Below are 21,889 nucleotides of genomic sequence, written 5' to 3'. Positions count from 1 at the left end.
CAATTCATTGTTTATTAACCACAATTACGCCATGCACTAGTGTTGGTTGTTATAGTTTTGGTTTTATTAGATTAGAAGTTTATGGATAATGAAATTCTTCAGCTGAAAGGTGTTATTCATAACTTTATTTTGATGGGTTGAAATATGTTTTTAAACTTATTTATGATATATTTAATCTTTAGAAGCCCACTTTCAAATTTGGTTTTTGGCAAAATTATTTAACAGTTTTGAGCTATAGAGTTACAGGATATTTCACTGATAATGTATATAATAGTTCATGAATAAGAAAAGTTACATCTTTTTAATCAATGACCAGAGGTCATCTTTATCATTTCTATATTACTGAATAATCAATTATGATTAGTAACCAATTTGAGGGAAAAAAAACCATTAATTTTTGAGTTCAAATAGTGTATGAAAAATTCTGTTTTTACTCTCCACATGTAAACAGACTAAAGGAACTTCAAGTTTTGGTAAACGGCACAACAAGACACACACCTTATGTCGTCGTTGTGGACGCAGTAGTTACCACATTCAGAAGTCCAGATGTGCTCAGTGTGGTTATCCAGATAAGAAGAAAAGACATTGTAAGTATTTAATTCAGGTGTCTTTGTTATAATGTAAAATAGTTCCAGAGTTTGTCAAGATTTTTTGTTGTACAAAAAACAAAGACTGGAAATAAGAACTATAGATCAGTGAAATAAGATAACAATACTTTGATTGTTATGGCTTCTGACTTTAATTTTACAGTGTTACTGTTGGTACCTCATAATATTTGTTTTTACAGACAACTGGAGTGTTAAAGGCAAAAGAAGGAACACCACTGGAACTGGAAGACTACGCCATCTCAAAAAAGTTTGGCAGAGATTTAGGTTTGAATTTTTTCTTTGTATTGAATTACTTATTGCTAGCAAACATATTACAATAGTTAAGGAACTATTTAGTTACTGCTTTCTGAATCATTGCATTATTTCTATTTAGATCTATAACCATTAGGAAACAATACAGGGGTTCATCTTATTCGTGGAATTAAGTTTATCATGATGTTTCTTTTAAAGTTACAGCATGAAAGTAACGAATGTTAGTTTTTTGGCTGATTAGCAAAGTATGTTTTCACAAAAGTCTTTTCTTCTTAGGAATGGGTTCAAGGAAGGAATAAAACCGAAAACACTGAAGCGTGCAGCCGCTGCTCCTACAACTCCATCTGCATAACATGGAACCTTCAAAATGTAGATTTGATATTCAAAAATAAAAACTTTCCAGATTCTAAATTTCTGGTTTATCATTTGTTTCATTCAGATGCATTGGATTAAAAATTGAGAGTTCCCCTCATTAGGGCAGTATTAGCCATAACCTTTATGTAAAGGGCTTACAGGAGGGCCAGAGGTATCGAATCACCACACAATGTTTAGTTCAAACATTCAGTCTTGAAATGAGACTTATTTCTGTCTAATTATGTTTAAGTTTAACATAGATGAGACCAGGTTTAATTAAGATTTCAATTGAATTAGTGACCCCCATCCTTTTAAATTTATTGGTAGGAAGTTTAACCTAGTCTGATATAAATTACTACTTATACTGAATGTTGATATTAGATAACAATAATTAACATGTATAATGGCACATCATGAACTATCTGGGCACTTTAACTGTATTAAGCATGAAAAAAACATTAAATACAAGATAAGGTTAGTGTTTCACTGAAGGGCACCTTGAAGTGAAAAGTAAATGGAGTTTTAGATATAAAATGTTCATGTAGATTAATCTTTGGTGGTTTAAAAATATTTCAATTTTTCATATTTATGTTACTAATGTTCTTTATACAAAGTATGAAGTCACACCCAGCCTACTTTTTTTCATCTGTTATTTTATTTGCTTCATATATACAAATAAAACTGAAACTAAATGTTAGGAAAGTATTTTTACAATAATAACACTATATAATTAGATGTTTTGTATAACACTATTATATAAAATAATTTTGTTCTATAACTAAAAACTAGGCCTTAATTAAAATTTAACATTGGTTGCCTGCTTCACTGTGTAAATAGAATACAAAATGTTAAAATAAGTTACGAAGTGTTCAGAACTTAGAAATCTTAGTACTTGAGGTAAATTAAACGTGACAACTTATTATTTCAGCAAGCAGTTTTAACATTGACTTGTATTTGATTTCTTTCATTTGAAATCAAAACTCATCTGCAATTAATCAGCTATATTCTCCAAAATTCCCACAAAAACAGTTCCTTCTGTTGTAGGAAGTGGTTTATAGCAAGTAGTTCGTACAAAAAACGTTAACTGCTCAAGAGTTCCTGGAATTTGATTAAATGTGTCCTTAAGATGGTAAGGTTATCAGCAAGCAAGTTTTGCAATGAGATAGCTACACAACTCAAAGAAGTGTATAACATGGCGACTCTCGTTAGTAGGAGGGGACTTGGTAGGAGTGGCTGATTGACCTGGAAAAAGTGTTTATTAATGGTTACTGATAGAACTTTGTTAATTTTATTTCAGACAATAGAATATCGAAAAGAACTTAATGTTTTAACAGTTTCAGTTAAAAGTTTAAAGACATAAAATTCATTATTACACTATTTATATTCACCACCTTATTAATATTTTATATGATCATGTACTTATTGAATAAAAAAAAAAAAATTGTAATTAAGTTACTACAGGTTAGCAAAAAAAAATTCCAACGTGCTTAATGGAACCACTTACTTTTGTTCACATTCTCGTCAGCGTCGAAAGATTTGAAGTCTAGTAGGCAACTGTTATAATCGACTAGGTATAACTGAAGGTTCATCTTTACCTGTTATAAAGATTAATTTATTATGGAACTCTTTGAAAGAAAAAATTGAAGTTAAGACTAAGAATACAAATGGAGAAAATGTTATTCTCAGCAAAGAAGTTAAATTCCCTATGAACTTACTTCAGACATACTAAGATATTATATGCATGTCAAACACATCTATCTAAAGTTAAAACATCCTAATCACGGTGTACATGAGCTTACAAAATACTGGTTTTGTTTAAGCGATTCAAAGGTTTTTAAGACTGAAAATAGAGTGAACTCACATATTTTGAAGTTGACTGATGTAGTTTACGAACACGGACAGAGAAAGGGGAGATGATCTGCCATTCCTGCAAGATATGCATGCAAGGTGTTTACGAAATTTTTGTAGTGAAAGCACTTTCGTTACAACAACAAAAAAATCCAAACTAATGGCATTAGGGTGTGAACTGTTTTAAATAAAACTACATGTAATTGTCTAAAAAAAATTTAATACTATAAAATTAATCTTTACTTCCAATTCATTATTTTGTATTATGAAGTTTTATCAGATAGAAAATAAAAAGCATAAACTTTTTACAAGAAAGCCCAAAACACATGTTTAAAGGGGGGAGGGGCATTGTTAAATTGTTCTTACATCATGCATATTTACAGTTTATATTGAAATCAGACTTGAGAAAGAAAGAAAATTGAATTATAGCAGTGTGGTTTTGAGTTACAGAACTTAAAATTCTGAAACATTCCTAGTAAAAATTTGCTCCACTTACAGTAAGTGGTATTCTAACAGTTTATGTAGATTTTGCTCTATACTTAATTTCATAAGAAGTTCAACTTTATGGAAAGTTGAGAAACAATCTTACCATATCCAAAGCCTTCATGGCCTGAAACACTTCATTCATAATGTGCAAAGGTTTGCTTCGTGATCTGATACCTGAAATTCAGAAGTCCTGTTAATAGGGTAAGTTCATGTGTTTGCTTGAAAACTAGTCAGAGACAGGGGATAGATAATGATTTAAGTAAAAATTAGAATTAATTTCATATAAAGTCTAAAAAATACAGTATTAAGATGTGTTTACTTAAGTTTTATGATTTGAAACTTAATAAATGAGAAAAGCACTTAATAAAGTTACTTTAACTCCATTAAAGGTTCAGAAATGTTTAAAGTTTACTACTTTTGTTGTAAAACTGTATGTCAAGATTTAATTAAATATCTTTCATTCCATTTCAGTAAAAAAAAATTGTTAAGGAAGACCTAAGCTACTCAGTATAAGAAACAGCTTTAAAAGGGGGTAAGTACAAGAGGAAAATATTGTTCATTTGAGGCATTATGGGAAAATATGGTTCCTTGAAAATCTAACATATGATTAAGAACTATAAAAGGTAAATGTAAGTTGGTGGGAGAGAATGGGTGGAATGGAACAGGCACAACTTAAGTGTTGAAGGTCAGTTTTAATGCAGTCTGATTATACGTGATGTACACATGATTCTTCTCACCAAGATGCCATTTCCCTTTTTTTGAAGTTTTATCTGTAGTGCTCCCAACTGGACCACTTTGGCAACGATGACGTCCTGGAAATAGACTAAGAATTACATTTTATATTTAAAGAGTAGAGATATCATTCAGTCATGGACGGATCTACAGTTATAGTTCCCCGTTGTTTAGATCTTTAGCTGGTTTAGTTAAATTGTATTAAGTTATAATAAATAACATACTACAAACAAAAGACTTGTGAAGGAAGAAAAGAGCAGAGATTTGTACAATTTATAAAGGTAGAAGAAATATTTTTAATGAACTAAAAATAAATTCCTAAAAACTAAATGTTCTAAAATAAAGTTCTATATTCAGTTATTTATACATAAAGGAAAATAAATCACCTTTTAATTGTTCTGGATGAGGTTTATCACCCTGCAAAAGAGAAGATTTTTTTGTTATTATCATTTAAGGAATGTTAGTTTTACACATTAAACTACAGAAGCAATGCAAGTAAGAGTTAGGACCTGATAAGTGGATAGGGCACTTGACTAACAATTTTTGTATCATGGGTTCGAACCCTTGTCCAACCAAACAAGCTCGCCCTTTCAGCCATGGGAGCTTTATAATGTGATGGCAAGTCCCACTATTCATTAGTAAGAGTTGGTGGTGAGTGGTGATGATTAACTGCCTTACCTCGACTCTTTCCTTGCTAAATTAGGGACGGCTAGTGCAGATAGCCCTCGTGTAGCTTTGGGCAAAATTCGAGAACAAACAAACAAAACAAACATGAGTTTGAAAATCTTAGGGTTTTTTTTTTTTCTTACTTACTTCTGACATTGGGCTTGTGGGCAAGTAGAAATCTTTCAAATTAGGTCTTGATTCAAACTGTTTGTTGTCTTTGAATAAGTGATAGGCAACAGCAAGTTCATCATGTGGATCTGTGCTCAACAAAGAAGAATGTACTTCTCTTTCTTGAACCCCAAATTTCTAAAAAATAAATAAATAAATAAAGGATAATGAAAGAAAACAGAATTTTGTTAGCAAAAGCAAAATGTTAATCAGTTTTGAAAAAAAAATATATAAATAAGCAGTTAGAGTAATTTAATGGATTTCTATTCAACCATTTTATTTTTGAGATTTACGTATTTCTGGCAAAATTTCACAGTAGATAATGTAAATCTTTACCTCATGAAATGATGTAGAAAAAAAAATGGTTATGTTTCCACAATAACAAACAATTTATTACCTCACAAACTTCAGAGACAGCATACGTGTCTATAATTGAAGCATCAGTTGAAATGGGTGAAGGAAATAAGTATGGAGGAAGGTCCTTCTTGAACCAATCATGGTTTCTGCAAAGATTCCATAAAATTAAGAATGGTGTTAAGAAATATACATTCATTTAGTAGTTAAATCTTGTAAAGATTAACAAAGTTGTATCCAAGTAAATGTGTCAAATATTGAAGTACAGTATTTTAGGATCAAAATTTAGTAGTAAACATAACTCCTTTAGTTTAAGATAATAACACTGCAGCAAGTTATGTTATTATATTGATTTAAACTAGAAATTTTATTTACTTTATATCTTCCATTTTTATTCTTTGCATAGGATCCACAGTCAGCATGCAACATAACAGGTTGACAACAGGTTTGTTGAGATAGTCAGGAATCGTGAAGACTCCAGCTAAACCAATACACAAGATTATAGTTTAAAACATATTTGAGATAGCCAGGAACAGGGAGATGCAACTAGCAGCATGACATTCAAAACCAGGAAGAGTAGATTTGATAAATTCAAAGTTAACAGAGACAGTAGACCAGATTTTAAGTTAATAACTAGAAAAATTAATTTGAAAACTAAGGAGAAATTAGGCTTAAGACTATGGTCATCAAAAGTCGAAAAATAAAATAACATTTAAATATACCAATATTAAGGGAAGTTTGGTTATCAAAATAAACTAACTTACATTTTATTTTTTGGAAGAGGGCTGGAAGATATTGGTCATCAAATGGAAGCTGAAAATATCAAAAGTTACAGTACAGTTTGTTTTATTAAAAACAGTTTACTAAGAAAATTTGTTTGATGTTAAAAATCACAGCTAGGATATAATTAGGTTCATCTTTGAGTAACAATAGTTATCTAGTTTATATAGTTATAAACGAATTGTAAAAGAAATTTTGTAATAACCTTCTATTTATTAATAATTGTTTAACCTCAACTGGGACACTTAATTTGTTATATCCATTTATTTTAATTGGGCGACTACCAATTTTAATTTACTATTGCTAAGTAGATAATTAGAATATTACACTTATAATTTCTCAGTTTTAATTAAAGTTGTTCAACCCATTGACTGCAGAATATTTTCCAGTGCTCTGGGAAATATGTCCCAGCTGTAGTGAATGGGTTAAATATTAAAATAGCTATCCAATGTGATGAGAGAATAACATAAATTAGTTAAATATAATCCGTTAATAGGTTCCACCAATCAACATTAATTACAAATTTAGTAGTTGGGCTAACCAATTACAGGTAGAAAAAAAATTACAATATTGTAGATAGATATTATATTCATGTAAGTAGATATGTATTTAAAAATAGGTGTTATGAAATAATCATTAGTGGTATTCATAGTAAGTAAGTTCAACTGAATTACAGTAACATGAGTAGTATTAGATAATTATTTAAGAAAAGTATCTAGTTATTTTAGAAGTTTGATTTAGGTAAACTTACTGATTATGGCTGACGATTTAATGCAGTGGGAATCTAATTTGATCATTAGAAAACACAAGAAAATGGTTTAACAAAAATGACTGCTAATATTTAAGAAATTTGTTAAAATATTTTAATGAAATAAAGATTTTAAAAAGATCACTTTCATACCATTCCACAGAGAAGAGCATAAAGAATAATTCCACAACTCCAGATGTCAACTTCTGGACCGGCATATAACCTGTTATGTGGAAGATTAAACTCAAATGTTTTCAAAGAAAGATTCATTCTACTTCAGTGACCTAATTACAATTTCAATTTAGATGACGAGGAACCCACTTTGAGACTAATAATGCTTGGAGGCGGCTTGAATGGGTAATGAAGAAAAACTTTAATACAAGTTTAACATAACTTAATGATGACAAAACCTTGTTGAAACGTTGTACATTTACTGTTATGTTAAACTAAAAGTTTTTCTTCATTACCCATTCAAGCCATCTCCAAGCATTACTAATGACAATTTTATGGAAGCTACAGTGAGACAACTTAGTTTACACAAGTTTGTTTAATCTTATTAAATGGAGACTAAGTGAAAAATATTCTAGTGACAGTTAATTTCTCATATTAACTTGAATTAGAAGGATAATCTAAGCCTAGTGTCGTATAAAGTAAATTATAAGTGAATACAGAAATACTATTTAGTAACAAGATCAAGCCATTCAACTAAAGCACAAGGTGGATTAAAAAATAAATAAGGAAACTTTTCATAAAGTTGATGTAAAGTTGCAATTTAAATTATTAACACAAGACATGAATGAATGAGGTAAACCTTATTCTGTTGTGTTAAAGTCTAGCTCCAATATTTTCTTTTTCCTCCACCCACATGTGAAAAGCATACAATGTATCTTTATGACACACTTTATGTCCATATAACAAAGTTGTTGTTTTTTTTAAATTACTTGAAATCTTTTACAAGAGAAGTTCTACTCACATCCCAGACACAACCTCAGGAGATGCATAGTTTGGTGATCCACAGCTAGTTCGTAGAAACTCTCCATCGAGCATCATGTTTGAGAGGCCTATCAAGAAAAACTAGAATGTAAAGTTTACATAATTACACATTTATCCCAATTTTATGAACAACTGACGAAAAAGTCTAAACAAGTACTAGGTATATTTGTCAAAGTTCGTTAACATTAAGTTATTTCTGCTAGATTCAGAAAGTAGATTTAATATATCCGTCTGTATTATCACATCCTAAACTAAGTACATAGTAAAGAGTTTTGTACTTGTTTAGTCTTTATCCTTCTTGAGTACATTTATTTAAAATGATTGCTAGTGTAGGTAATCTAGAAGTATGGGATACCATACAGGATAAACAACAACAAAAAATGTATAAACCCCATGTTGTGTCAGTGCATACATTTTGATTCAGATCTCCAGAAACGTAATAAAGTTCAATATTCATTGCATTAATATAGATAAATTTTACATTGTACACTAGTGTGGTTGGTTTTTCTTTTGCATAACATTTGCTGAACTTGGTTTATTTTAGTTATTTATGTTTCAGTGAAATATTGTTTAATGAACTAACATCTACTGTACACTTATTTTCCATACTTACAAACAATCATTTTATTAATGCAAGTGAAACCTTTATAATCAGCATCTTAGAGACAGTGCTGTTGTTCTAGGTGGTCAGTCATCTCAAGAGTACATGGATATTGTTACAACAAATAATTTCAAAATTAGGTTCTTAATCAAATAGAGATTAGCTAACTTCTAGAAGTACAGTATGTGGTTTGATGTAACATTTGTTTCATATATTGTACATGAAGTATTAAAATATCCGTTAATCTAATGTTTAAGGAATTAGGTGAAGTCAGTAGTAATTTTTGTCATTCAAATGCCTTAAACTAAAGTTGTAGAGAAAAGCAATTCCATTCAACCAGTTAAACAGAAGTTATACCAACTTACCAAAATCTGCAATCTTCACATTAAGATTGTTATCTAACAAGAGATTTTCTGGTTTCAAATCTCTATGTACAATCATGTGTCTGTGACAGTAATCAACTCCAGAAATTATCTGCTGGAAGAACCTACGAGCCTCTGACTCCTTTAGCTGTAAACAGATTACCAAAAATCTTTGTCATGCATCCTTAAGGAACAAATGGTATTAAAATATTTAAAGAGAAAGGGGTCAGTAATTAAGTACTATTGTTACAGCTTTGTTAACTTATAGCCTGCTTTGATATGCAAATGGAGGAAGTCTAAGCCTTTAACTTATGAAAAGGATATAGGAAAACATGAATAATGAGTATGGCTTTAATGTGTGGAATTTTTTACAGTTTAGAAAAACAATTTTAAACATATAGAAAATGAGTTAGAATACACTGAATTAGCATTTTTTAGGGAGAATCATTTCATACAGTTCAGTTTGTTTCTTCCTACTAGTCAGTGTTTAGTTATATTCTGACAAAGAAATCAAATGTAATTTCCTGTTTAGGCATAACTTATTTTGAGAAGTTAAGCTTATTAATGAATGAAGGTTACACCTGCCATGGAATTTGAAGAAATAAGGTTGTTGCTGCTTAGAAAGTTACTTTTTACGTTGTTATTAAAGAATGTACAAGGATCCAGACAACAAGTCATAGCAATATTAAAAGTTTCTAAACTTACTTTTCCACGCTTCTTAATATATTCAAAAAGTTCACCACCTGGAACATATTCCATGATCATAAATATATCCATTGGAGTACTAATCACCTGGTGCCTGCAGAGAAAGAAGTTAATCCAGAAGAGCACAAACAAAAGCAACAGATTAACCATACGATGTTAAAAACTAATTTTTAAAGAGAACTTTAAGAATGACAACGCTAAATCACCTTGGCTATGAATGAAAGGACAAGTGAATTTTAAACCAAAGAAGTGGTAATATTCTTGTTTAAGGAAATAATTACGTTGTTTTTATTTTTTAGTTAAGTCTTGACTTCCGATGTACATTCACGTGTAATAATTATACATTTTAGAAAACCATGTTACACGATGTACCGTCCATAGATAAATGTTAAAAAAGGGTGGAAAACAAATTACTTACAGTTTGATAATGTGAGGATGACGAAAAAGTTTGAGATTATTGATTTCTTTCCCAATCTTCTCGGCAACCTCAAGAAGTTTTATTTTCCGCCGGTTAAGGATCTTAACAGCTACTTTATGACCAGTGATCTCGTGTTCAGCAACTATAGTAGAGAAAAAGTTAACTGACAGGCATTAAGTATTTACAACTTACCCCGAAATATAAGATTTATGCAACTTGACAATATTTAGTGTACAGCACTTTAATTACATATTAAATATTCAGCTGTATATTAGGAATTTTAAAAAATTAATACTTACTTTTGACCGTAGAATGAGACTACAAATGTAGATATCCTAAACTACTTTAAAAAGCTTAATTACGAACATTAAATGACAGTTTTACTTTATAGTTTTAGCATTAGCGTACAGATAATAGCAGCTAAATACGTGTTTCAAAAACTAACTGCTAAAGCAAATTACAACCCGAGAGTAAAACTACGTTTGGTTTGTATTACCGGTTAGATTTAACAGTGAATCTTATTGATAATTTATATTTGTAAAAGATAAGAAGTACATTTAATTTATTAATTGTTGATTCAAGTTTCGACTTATTCGTAAGAACATTGAATAAATAACCGAAAGAAAAATATATATATATATATATATATTATGTACTATAATATAGTATTAAGTACGCGAGAAGTAACTACGGTACCCCCGCCCGCCCTTTTTAATTTTTTTTTTTTTGTCAGTATTCAATTTTTTTTTCCGTGAAAAACGAAATAATTTAAACACACATTTAAAATTTTAAGTGATTTTTGAATTTTACATCAATGACATTACAAGTACAACTTAAAAAAACTAAAATTACACCATGTAATTCGTAAGAAAAAAAAAAACAGCAACATGAAACTAATTAATTTTCACTTACTCTTTACTTTACCAAATGACCCAAAACCAAGAGTCTCTCGAAGTACGTAAAGACCGATTTTCACCACCGGTTGTTCCAAACCACCTGAACGACGACCTTTCTCTGCCATTTTCGCTTCCTTAATGAATGAGACAAGCATAAAAGAATATTATCATATCCGCCGATATATATACGACAAATATTAGCCTCAATGCATTAATACTATATTAAATTATTTTTATACTTTTGCGTTCCAAATACTAATTTTAATACGAATTAAATAAAATATTAAAACGAACTTTATTTTTCAAAATAAATGTTTAATAATTGGATTTCAGATTATCTATTGTTAATCATAATAACGCCGTCTACAATGAGTGGGAACACATTATTCTCATTGAGGTACAACAAATGAGCAAGATGTGAATTCCACAGGTTAAAAGACGTTGAAAAAGGCATTCATTTCAAGTTGTTTGTCGTCTTCATTGTAAATTTTTTCCATCCTTCATTCATCACTGAAAATTAAAAAAATAATAACAAATCTGAATTTTATTGTGAAATCTTAAGATAGTAGAATGAAACTTAACTTTAACGTGTCATCAAATAGAGCAAATAACTTTATGTTAACGCTTCTTTATAGGTAAAATACACTTATGTTAGCCTTTAAATGTAATTAGAATAAGAAGTTAAATAAAATACGACAAAAGTTATAGACTATCGACGAAATACAAATTCCATTGTTGGATCTTATTAATGTGTTTTATGTTAATCTTTCTATCAATTTGGCACAAATTCATATAATAAAAGAATAAAAATAAAATCTATTTTTATATTATTTTTTAGGATGTATGTATAGATATTATCTCAAATCTTAGTATTTTTTGCGTTTTTTTTTAATACTAGACAAGGAAAATTGTTTAATAACTCGTTTATGTATTAAGGGCACGAGCAATGAAACAATAAATAGTTTATACTGTACAGCTTTCTTTTTTCCAGTGTTGTTGTTCTTGTTGCTGTTTCATGATGATAATTTTAGGACGTAGTGATTTAATACTCTACACAGCACTAGCACAAAAATAATACTTGATGAGTTGTTTTGTGCTCTTAGTCTTAGTTCCTCCCGTTCCGTTGGGAACATTGGTCAGAGAGACCTCGCCATCTGCCTCTGTCATTAGCGGTCTCCACCGCTTGGTCAAATGTTAGATCCACCAGTTCCAAATCCTCTAACTTCTGTTTTTAATTATAAGTTCCGATAAAGTGTGTACATCAAATAAATTATTGTATTCCTCGATTCAAGAATGGACGCAAAGCAAAAACCACTGTCAATGGGATTTAGGTTGTTTTATGTACCTTTGATATTATCAAGGTTTTGAGGAGTAATTTATACAGAAAACAACTAATATCATTAAAATCACATCAGTAACTAAATCGTGATTTCAAGCAAATTAACGATTTATGTCCCGAACCTTCTCTTGATTCATTGAAATATAATATGAGGACTAATGACTTTTAACGCTATTATTTTGTTTTCACAGAATATATCGGACAAGATATTATACTTAATTAATAGAAATTACAATTTTTAAACTACATATAAAATTATCTAAAGTTATAATTATGAGGTGACGCTGTTATTGAACAGAGAAAAATGGCGTTTTCTTCAGGTGATAGTAATGTGCCGGAAAGTGTTAAAAATGCAGATTTTGAAGAGCCGGATACATCTCTACCAAAAACAAATATATCGAAAATTAGAAACAAAATGAGAAGAATGACTGAATATGTAAAATTGAAGAAAGAAAAACAAAGAGTATGTAAAATTTGAATTATAAGCTAAGTTATACTTAAAAATTTTAGGGTTAAACCTTTAATTTAGGCCTATCACTATACCATGTACAGGATACAATGTAATTTATTCTAGTATTTTCGGACTAACACTTGAAACTTTGTCTGGTCCAGAAGTGAAGCGAGTATTTCCAAATCCAATAAAGTAGATTGCATCACTAAAGTTTTTCAGTATAAAATATCAGAAATGAACTGGACAGGTTCAACTGAAGTACTAAGCATAGACTGATACTGAGTGATAAAAGAGTTTTCCTTTATAATATTAACGGTATTGATATCAATTGGGAAACAAAGTGTTAGGATAGGGATTTTAAAAGAAGGCTAATATCTGATGATTATGATATGGCTGGGTTACTAAATTTTACTTTTTCTTCGAATTTTTACTAATGAAGATTCTTAAGCAGTATTTCACTCTTGATCAGTTGATAAATGGAAACGAGATCCTCCAACAAAATTACTGCATTAATTCTGAGCTGGTTAAGAAAAAATTGGGAAGTTTAGAAAATGATAAGGCTCTTAGACCAGATAATATTTCCCCAAGGGTTTCGAAGGAGGTTAAAGATTGGGTGTGTGAGTCACTTACTACTATTTTTTCTCAGTCCTTGAATAGTGGGCAGGTACCAGAGGATTGGAAATTAGCTAATGTAATTCCTCTTTTCAAGGGAGGTTATAAAAATTGTCCCAGTAATTATAGACCCATTAGTCTTACATCAGTTTTGGGGAAATATTTAGAAAGTCTGTTATAAAATGCCTTGTAAAGTCATTTAACAAAGTTTAGAATTTTGTTGGATAGTCAGCATGGTTTCACTAGGGGAAAATCTTGTAACATTCTTTGAAAAGGTTACTGCTTATGTAGATAAGGGTAAGGTGTAGATTTGGTATATCTGTATTTTCAGAAAGCATTTGACAAGGTGCCACATAAAAAGCTTGTAAAAATCTAGCTCTATAGGTGTGGTGGATAAGTTAGCAAATTGGATAGAAGAGTGGCTGGATGGAAGTAAGCAGAGGGTTGTTACAAATAAGTTCAGTCAAATTGTATTAATGTTACAAGTGGGGTACCCTAGGGCTCAGTCTTAGGACATTTGCATTTTTTGATGTATATCAATGACGTAGATGAAGGGATAGTCAATAAATGACTTAAATTTGCAAATTATATTAAGGTCTTGGGTGTTGCTAGCTGTGAAGAGGATGTTGCTGATTTACAAAAGGGTTTAGATCATTTAGTGAGTTGGGTAAATAAATGGCAGATGGGTTTTAATTATAATAAATGCAAGACAATGCATGTGGGTTATCATACTTTGAATTATAAGTATAATTTGGATGGGAATAACCTTAATAGTGTTATGAAGGAAAGGGATCTTGGTGTAATAGTTGATCAGTTTCTAAAGCCATCCAAGCAATGTGCTGTTGCTAGTGGTAAGGCAAATAGGATTTTAGGTTGTATCTCTAGAAATATTGAATACAAGTCTAAAGAGGTTAAACTTTCATTACAGGTCACTGGTTAGGCCACTTTTGGAATATTGTGTTCAGTCTTGGGCTCCTTACCTTGAGAAGGACATTGAATTGTTGGAAAGCATTCAGAGATGGGTTACTAGAATGGTGCCTGGGATGGAGGGGTTGTCATATGACGATAGGCTGAAATCTCTCAAATTGTTTTCTCTTGATAAAAGAAGAGTTAGTGGGGTTCTGACAGAGGTGTTTAAGATTGTAAAGGGAATTGATAGTGTTGATGTATCATCTTTTTTTATATTTAACAATGAGAATAGTAGGACTAGGCGACACAAATATAAATTTTGGCAAAGTAGGAGTCATCTTCAACTAAGACAGTTTTATTTTTCTAACGGAGTGGTTGGCCTTTGGAATAGATTGCCTTCAGATGTTGTAGAGGCAGTAAATTTAAGTGAAGTTAAGAAAAAGCTTGATAAGTATATGAATGGAAAGGGCCGTGTTTAAATTTTTTTATTTTAATTTAGTTTTGAGGATGGAACAGCCGAGATGGACAAATAGGTCCCATGTTGTCCCAAAATATTATATTATGTTATGTTAATATTTCACCTTTATTAAAGTTAGCAGTTATTATGGTACATTAAAAAAAATTCTAAATTCCATCACCATATATTAGTTTTCTTCAGTTCAACTTTCATCACATTGTTTTGTCTGTTATAATTGTGATGTTTTTCACTGCTTCTCAATTATTATAGTATATTGATACACACACACATAAACATACTGTAACTATTATGGTTTATAAAATATTTGAATATAAAGTAATGTTAATAAAGAATTTACCAAAATGTTTATGTGGTAGAAATGCTGACTAAGGTGAAGTTACGTTATTCCTAATGATTTCATTAAAATAATGCTTATAAGATATCACATTATTTTATTCTAAACATCTTCAACAATATTTTGATGCATTTCTCATAAATGTATATAATAATGTCAGTATATTTATGCAGCTGAAAAGAATTGCAAGAAAGAAAAGACTGAAGGAAGCAAAAGCTCTTGGAGATTCTGTAAGTAATTTATTGATAACTTGGTTATATAAACAACTAATCTATTTTATTTATAAATATATTTGTATTTATAATTTTGAAAGGTTTGCTATTCAAATTATTCACTGTTTGAATTTGAAGTCATCTGTATGATATCGATAGCATCTTGACCACTGCTACATCTGTCGTATCCCATTTGGCCAAATGAGCTCTGGTACTCATCAAAAGGCCTCATTGGCATTGGATAGAGCCGCTGGGATGTGGTTGATGATATTTTTAAATTTGTCTTTACTTTAAATCATAAGTTCTTAGAATTAATAATGTTTTGAAGATGCATGTAGTATACTTGTCTTTATATTTACTGATTTCTTTTAAGGCTCCACCAAAGAAAGTTCCAAAGACCATTGAAAACACTCGAGAACCTGATGATGCAATGGTTGACCCTCAAGATGAAGAAGTAAGTGTTTATGAATTGAAAGCTATTTAAATGTAAAATTTAATGACTAAGTATCTGTGATTGAGCAGTTTTATTTTTTTAAAATCCTGTAAAATTATTTTTATTATTATTGGCACAAAATTCTGAAATATTATTTCTATGTGACATATATTGAACAGTTTGATAAACATCAAAATAGTAATACCATTTTTTTTAAGAACTACTGCAAATTTTTAGACAGGTTTACTGGATAATTTTCTTGTTTTAAAAGATTGGTATAAATGAAAATTGGCAGTACTACGTAGTAAAAACAACAGTGTAATGACACTTGACAATTTATTACTGATAAACTGGCATCATCAGGTGACAAAAGTACAAATAAGTTGAAGTTGTTTACTTTTCCATGTCATTAGTTCAGTCGCTAGAAAAACACTGAGTAGGCTTCTAGGGGATAATGCAAGTCCCTGAAAATTTTTGATCAGAGGAAGTCTAAGAAACATACATAACCCTTTAACAGTGTTAATTTCAGGATGTTCCCTTGTGGTCATGGCTCGTATTTCTCACTAATGACCTCAAAAATATTTACAAATTTAATTCTTTTTCGGTGCATTTGCAATAACACAGTAAACTACTTGAGTTAAAACCCATGAGTGCCAATACTACATGACATCATATTTCGTTGGACCAAACGACTTCACTAGTTTTTTCCTATAACAATGGCTTCCCTGAAGTCCAAAACATTCTTCATTTCTTCACAAAAAAATATAAACAAAATAAAACTCGGAAACTGCAGCAGTATCTACAGAAAGTGAAACGAGAAATACAAATAAAGTAACGGCTCTAAAAGATTCTGAAAATAACTTGTCTTCTACAGTCCAGGAAAGTGAAAGTAAACATGACCAGCGAATGCTTCAGCATGCCTGTTAGAAAAATTTTGTTGGCTAACATATGACTTAGATAAAAAATTTGATGTTTTGTAAACTGTGTATTGAATATAACCATATGAATTCATTTGTAAAAAGATCCTGTAATTTTTGGACCAGCAAATTGACCAGGCCCGCTGCAGGAGGGGATCGCAAATTATGTGTGGAAATTATCCCACTAAAACAAGCTATCAAAACACAAGTAAAACAAATTTTGAGTGATAAAGAAAAATAGTGTATGAAAACTGTGTATTACTTGGTGAAAGAAGATTTACCCCTAATTAAATGTGAAGGTATGGCACCATTCCTACAGGGACTTCGTGTCCCTAATATGAACAAAATAAATGTCTGAGAAGGCTATTTATGCACTGTTGACAATAGCCAATGGAATGTTGTCTTCAATTGCTATTAGCTGATAAGTGTTGCGACATTGACAAAATAACTGAAGAGTTCACTAGTTATCAGCATATTAGCTGATGAGTTGTGACATTGACAAAAAACTGAAGCGTTCACTAGTTATCAGCATATTAGCTGATGAGTTGTGACATTGACAAAGAACTGAAGCGTTCACTAGTTATCAGCATATTAGCTGATGAGTTGCGACATTGACAAAAAACTGAAGCGTTCACTAGTTATCAGTATATTAGCTGATGAGTTGTGACATTGACAAAAACTGGTGTTCATTAGTTATCAGCATATTAGCTGATGAGTTGTGACATTGACAAAAGACTGGTGTTCACTAGTTATCAGCATATTAGCTGATGAGTTGTGACATTGACAAAAAAACTGAAGCGTTCACTAGTTATCAGCATATTAGCTGATGAGTTGTGACATTGACAAAAAAACTGAAGCGTTCACTAGTTATCAGCATATTAGCTGATGAGTTGTGACATTGACAAAAAACTGATGTTCACTAGTTATCAATATATTAGCTAATGAGTTGTGACATTGCCAAGAAAACTGAAGCAGTTCACTAGTTATCAGCATATTAGCTGATGAGTTGTGACATTGACAAAAAACTGAAGCGTTCACTAGTTATCAGCATATTAGCTGATGAGTTGTGACATTGACAAAAAACTGAAGCGTTCACTAGTTATCAGCATATTAGCTGATGAGTTGTGATATTGACAAAAAACTGAAGCATTCACTTGTTATCAGCATATTAGCTGATAAGTGTTGTGACATTGGAATGGAAAAAACTTTGAGTATATGCTCATGTGCTGAATCCAGAAACAATCGAACCAAGTATCATGCTAGTGAGAACTGTTTAGGTTAGAGATGGGACAGGGGCAACAGTCTCAAAAGCTATTTTATAAAGTTTAAAACAGAGACAGGTACATATGTCAAAGATTTATGTATTTAGAAGTGATGGCACAAAAGTTATGATGGGTAAAAGAGGGTGTGACTGGACATCTAAGAAAAATCCTCTAGTTTTGAATTATCATTGCACTGCACACAGATTAGCATTAGTCATCTCACAGGCTGCTAGTGAAATACCTCATCTTAAAGAAGGCTTCGAGAAATATTTTTAGATCTAGGAACCAGTCCAAAAACTCAGGAGCCAGGTGTGCCTAACCTAACATTACTACTGTTTGTGTGAGAAATGTGGACTACATATATTTAGTTACTTTCACAGCAATGAGTGCATGCGAACAATTGCATGGCATGAACAACCACTTGATAATATTGCCTGAACTAACTGCCTGAGCCTAAACACATGCACTGATAGGTTAAATTGAGAAAAAGAAGAAAAATAAAATTGAGCAAGCTTAGTAACATGTTGTACGACTGCAGTGTTTCGTTCCTGAAAAACATGAAGAAGTGCCGATTCCACCATTAAAATCCTAGAAACAAAGTTTGATTTTGGCCTCGTAGAATGCAAAAATAGTTTTGGACTTCCAAGAGTCCAGAACTGTTCTAGATTGGAGTTCTATTTTGCATATCCCAATGCACAAATAAAATGGGAGAAACTACTAGGTGCCATGATGAAATTTCTAGTCACCACGGTGACCTGGTGCCCAGGATTTGTCGAGGCCTGTCTCACAGAGTATCCAGAGATATTGACTGGAATGTTCTATGTCTTTAAGGCTTCAGTAAATAGATGTAAGAAGTTGAAAGAGACACAGCAGCTACTGGAAGAAGAAGATGACATCAAGATAAAGGAATTACATGAAGTAAGGTGGATCTACCAGGCACTACATACATGCTGAGATACATACCACCTATTATCAATGAGAAGTGCCTGGTTTTCCATAAAACGGACTTGGATGCGTCTGCAGTCCAGACAAATAGTGATCACTGAACAAATGTAAAGATACTGAAGAACATCAATCCTTTCTTGACACACTGTGAAATCTAGGGGTGCAAGAAACATTAAAGCACTGAAAAGCACATTTATAGAGAAACGTGTGGAAAAAACTCAATGAAAGGTTCCCACAGAATAACTCTCAGATCATGTATGAAATGGGTATTCTTAGAATGAGACCAATCATGTTTCTGTTAAAGAATGATCTTTCAGATTGGGTTAATAGCAAAATTTAAACTCTGATTAACTGATTTGGAAGTGCAAAAATATAAGCATGATGAGAGTGTAAGCACAGCAGAATATATAGTAGGTCCAGAGAAAACAATAATAGGGTGGTTAAAAGTAAAAGAACGGGGTATTAATGCCGGTTACCAAAGAGACAAGCTCCGTGTACCACAGGATTAATCAACTTAAATCACACCTGTTGAAGTTAGCTGTCATGCTGTTGATTGTAAAACAAGTGTCCAGAATATCATTAAAACCTCCAAGCACCAGGGAGAGTTGATGACCTTATGACTGTTTCAGCAGAAGGGCCAGCTATAGAAGATTTTAATTTCAAAGCAGCTCTAGATGAGTGGAAAGAGTAGGATACAAAGAAGATATTCAAGTAATATGAGGGTCACAGGATAAATGTGGAGTACAAGAAAAAAAGTTTCCGTGGAGGGTGTCAGTAAATGTTTTCTTAGTTGGAACTATTCAGTATCATATACGTTGAGTTAATTTGAGCCGTTAATGATCATGTAGTTACTCTAGATACTGCCAATGTTCATTTATTTTGTAGTTTCTCTTAGGTATTAATTTCAAGAAGATGAGTATTTTTGTCGTATAATGTTTCATTGTTTTTTTACATAAATGTTAATTAGTAAATCTGAAATAATATATATATATATATTTCCTCACTAGGTACAGTTTGATGAAGCCATGGATGAGATGGCTGCATATTTTAACAAAGATTACGTACCAAAAGTTTTAGTAACTTCGAGTGACAACCCTCACACTGTAAGTCTCATAATGGTAAACATTTTCTCATTGAGTAAAAAATCTGAAATGTTTTTAAAAAATGTCAAAATACTTGCCTCTTTTAAAAGAAAAATCTATAATGAGTGTGACATTTTCAGAAACTGTTCGAAAGGTATTTAATGCTTTGTCCTGTTGTTGGATCTGTGTAAAATGGTGGTAAACACAAGAAAAAAATTTATACTTCTTACCTCACAATGAGTTGAATACAATTTTAAAACAGCAAACTTATTCTGTTTATGTTGTTTTTATTGTTGAAATATATATAACTTTTTCTATCAGCTATAGTCTAATTGCTTAAAACATTTAGAAATATTCCCTGTGTAAATAATCACTATGAACAAGTAATAATTTGTATAATTTATTTATTTTGCAGTCGATTTACAAACGGGAATAGTCGACCTACACCTCAATATTATTTTTTTACAAACACCATTTTTCTTCCAAATTATTTATTAATTTTTGTTTTGTTTCAAATCTACTTACCAGTGATCATAAGATTGATAATCCATAGGTTTGGAGAAGAACATTAAAAACTTGACTTACTCTGTTTGCATTTAGGGATCTGAAATCTGAGAACGATGACTTGGCCAAAATCTGTGATCAATATTTTATATTCTAAAATTTCTAATAAAAGTGTTTTTTTAAGTACTCTGAACTCAAGTCTTTCTGATTTCAGAGAACAATTCGTTTTTGTAGAGAGCTTAAACAAACCATTCCAAATGCTGAGTTTCGGTGGAGAAACAGAGCAAGTGTCAAAAAGATGGTTAAAGGTGCTATAGAACGAGGATTTTCAGACATTGTTCTAATAAATGAAGACAGAAGACATCCTAGTATCCCTTTGCAGCTTTCTTTTTTGTGTTTGTCGTTTTTATGTAAACTTTTATTTATATCATCAAGCATGCTTAATCCATGTAAGAATATTTTGACACACTGACCAAGTCTTTATACAGCTTAATTTGACACACTGACCAAGTCTTTAAATGGTTTAATACACTGATCAAGTCTTTAAATACAGTTTAATTTTGACACAGTGACTAAGTATTTAAATAGAGTTTAATTTAACATATTGACCATGTTTTTAAATACAGTTTAATTTTAATTAGTATGTTATAAAGTGACTTAACATTGTTCAAGATGGAATGCTCTTAGTACATCTTCCTGATGGACCAACGGCTCATTTTAAGATAAGTAACACCAAACTGTGTCGAGAAGTTAAGGTAAGTTTCTTCTTAATTTTTAGGTATGTATTTTGTTTTCAGATTAATGCATAAATTATTAAAATAATACATTAATTCATTAGAATTGTAGTTATAAAGCTAAAAATATATTACTATAAGGTATAGGTGGTTGATCAGTGACATTTTCTAATCAATTAATTGTTGGGTTCCATAATCGATTATATTTAAGTAATCAATCAGACATGGATAGTTGGAGTAATTGGAATAACTAATTTCAGTTAGTTTATTATTTTCATGAGTTGTGACGCTAATCCATTAAGCTGTACAACCTTGAATTAATCAAAAATAATAATGAGAAATCAAAATGGCGATATTTGGATTACTTGCATAATTGTAATAATTAAAAGTAGTAATAATCAGAAACCCTAATTTTTGATAAAACAATTATTTTATGTGAAACTAATCAGTGTAATTGATGTTCATAGTTAATCAGCTCTGTTGAGTTAATTTCTCAGCTGTAGTATCAGATTTATGAGATAGATTCATACCAAACTTTTTTGATTGGCCATTACATACTTGGGTTTGTTCAAATATATGATTTCCAGAAACGTTCAAGTGATGAAAATGTTATAATTTTGAATGAATATAATTTCACCAACTGTGTCATGGCCAGGTGGTTAAGGCACTCGACTCACAATCTGAGGGTCGCGGGTTCGAATCCCTG

General features: G+C 31.1%; 3 protein-coding genes across 3 annotated transcripts in view; 2 read left to right on the top strand and 1 right to left on the bottom strand.

The window, feature by feature from the left end:
• The window catches only part of LOC106467499 (probable 60S ribosomal protein L37-A), a 3,133-nt gene extending 1,862 nt beyond the window's left edge, over nt 1–1,271 (top strand). The window contains exons 3-4 of the mRNA XM_022395699.1: nt 788–872; nt 1,137–1,271. Coding sequence (XP_022251407.1) covers nt 788–872; nt 1,137–1,212 — 161 coding nt within the window. The 3' untranslated portion in view covers nt 1,213–1,271. The remainder of the gene's footprint in view (nt 1–787; nt 873–1,136) is intronic.
• A 736-nt stretch (nt 1,272–2,007) lies between these two features.
• Nucleotides 2,008–11,096, bottom strand: LOC106467497 (5'-AMP-activated protein kinase catalytic subunit alpha-2-like). The gene is made up of 16 exons (XM_022395696.1): nt 10,988–11,096; nt 10,076–10,217; nt 9,658–9,751; nt 8,956–9,100; nt 7,970–8,057; nt 7,150–7,219; nt 6,233–6,281; nt 5,844–5,949; nt 5,512–5,617; nt 5,094–5,252; nt 4,667–4,697; nt 4,286–4,360; nt 3,652–3,722; nt 3,076–3,141; nt 2,719–2,809; nt 2,008–2,456 (listed from the first exon to the last, which is right to left on the bottom strand). Exons 1-16 carry the CDS (start codon nt 11,094–11,096, stop codon nt 2,353–2,355), a joined length of 1,506 nt encoding a protein of 501 aa, XP_022251404.1. The 3' UTR covers nt 2,008–2,352.
• A 1,510-nt stretch (nt 11,097–12,606) lies between these two features.
• The window catches only part of LOC106467501 (ribosome production factor 1-like), a 17,376-nt gene continuing 8,093 nt past the window's right edge, over nt 12,607–21,889 (top strand). Inside the window, exons 1-6 of the mRNA XM_013927861.2 lie at nt 12,607–12,773; nt 15,268–15,324; nt 15,680–15,760; nt 19,871–19,966; nt 20,664–20,817; nt 21,122–21,204. Of these exons, the coding sequence (XP_013783315.1) occupies nt 12,615–12,773; nt 15,268–15,324; nt 15,680–15,760; nt 19,871–19,966; nt 20,664–20,817; nt 21,122–21,204 (630 nt within the window). The 5' untranslated portion in view covers nt 12,607–12,614. The remainder of the gene's footprint in view (nt 12,774–15,267; nt 15,325–15,679; nt 15,761–19,870; nt 19,967–20,663; nt 20,818–21,121; nt 21,205–21,889) is intronic.

This window comes from Limulus polyphemus, unplaced genomic scaffold (genome assembly GCF_000517525.1).
Source record: "Limulus polyphemus unplaced genomic scaffold, Limulus_polyphemus-2.1.2 Scaffold2636, whole genome shotgun sequence".
Classification (NCBI taxonomy): domain Eukaryota; kingdom Metazoa; phylum Arthropoda; class Merostomata; order Xiphosura; family Limulidae; genus Limulus; species Limulus polyphemus.
Note: the sequence above shows the minus strand (reverse complement) of the source record. Positions and strands in the feature narration are given on the sequence as shown.

What these genes read in the sequence shown, in the direction of transcription:
- LOC106467497 (XM_022395696.1), bottom strand. Translation starts at nt 11,096, where the DNA reads ATGGCAGAGAAAGGTCGTCGTTCAGGTGGTTTGGAACAACCGGTGGTG. An exon ending in ATATTAAGAAGCGTGGAAAA is followed by an intron (nt 9,101 to 9,657) that starts GTAAGTTTAGAA and finishes ATCTGTTTACAG; the next exon opens with CTAAAGGAGTCAGAGGCTCG. An exon ending in CCACAAGCCCAATGTCAGAA is followed by an intron (nt 4,698 to 5,093) that starts GTAAGTAAGAAA and finishes TCTCTTTTGCAG; the next exon opens with GGTGATAAACCTCATCCAGA.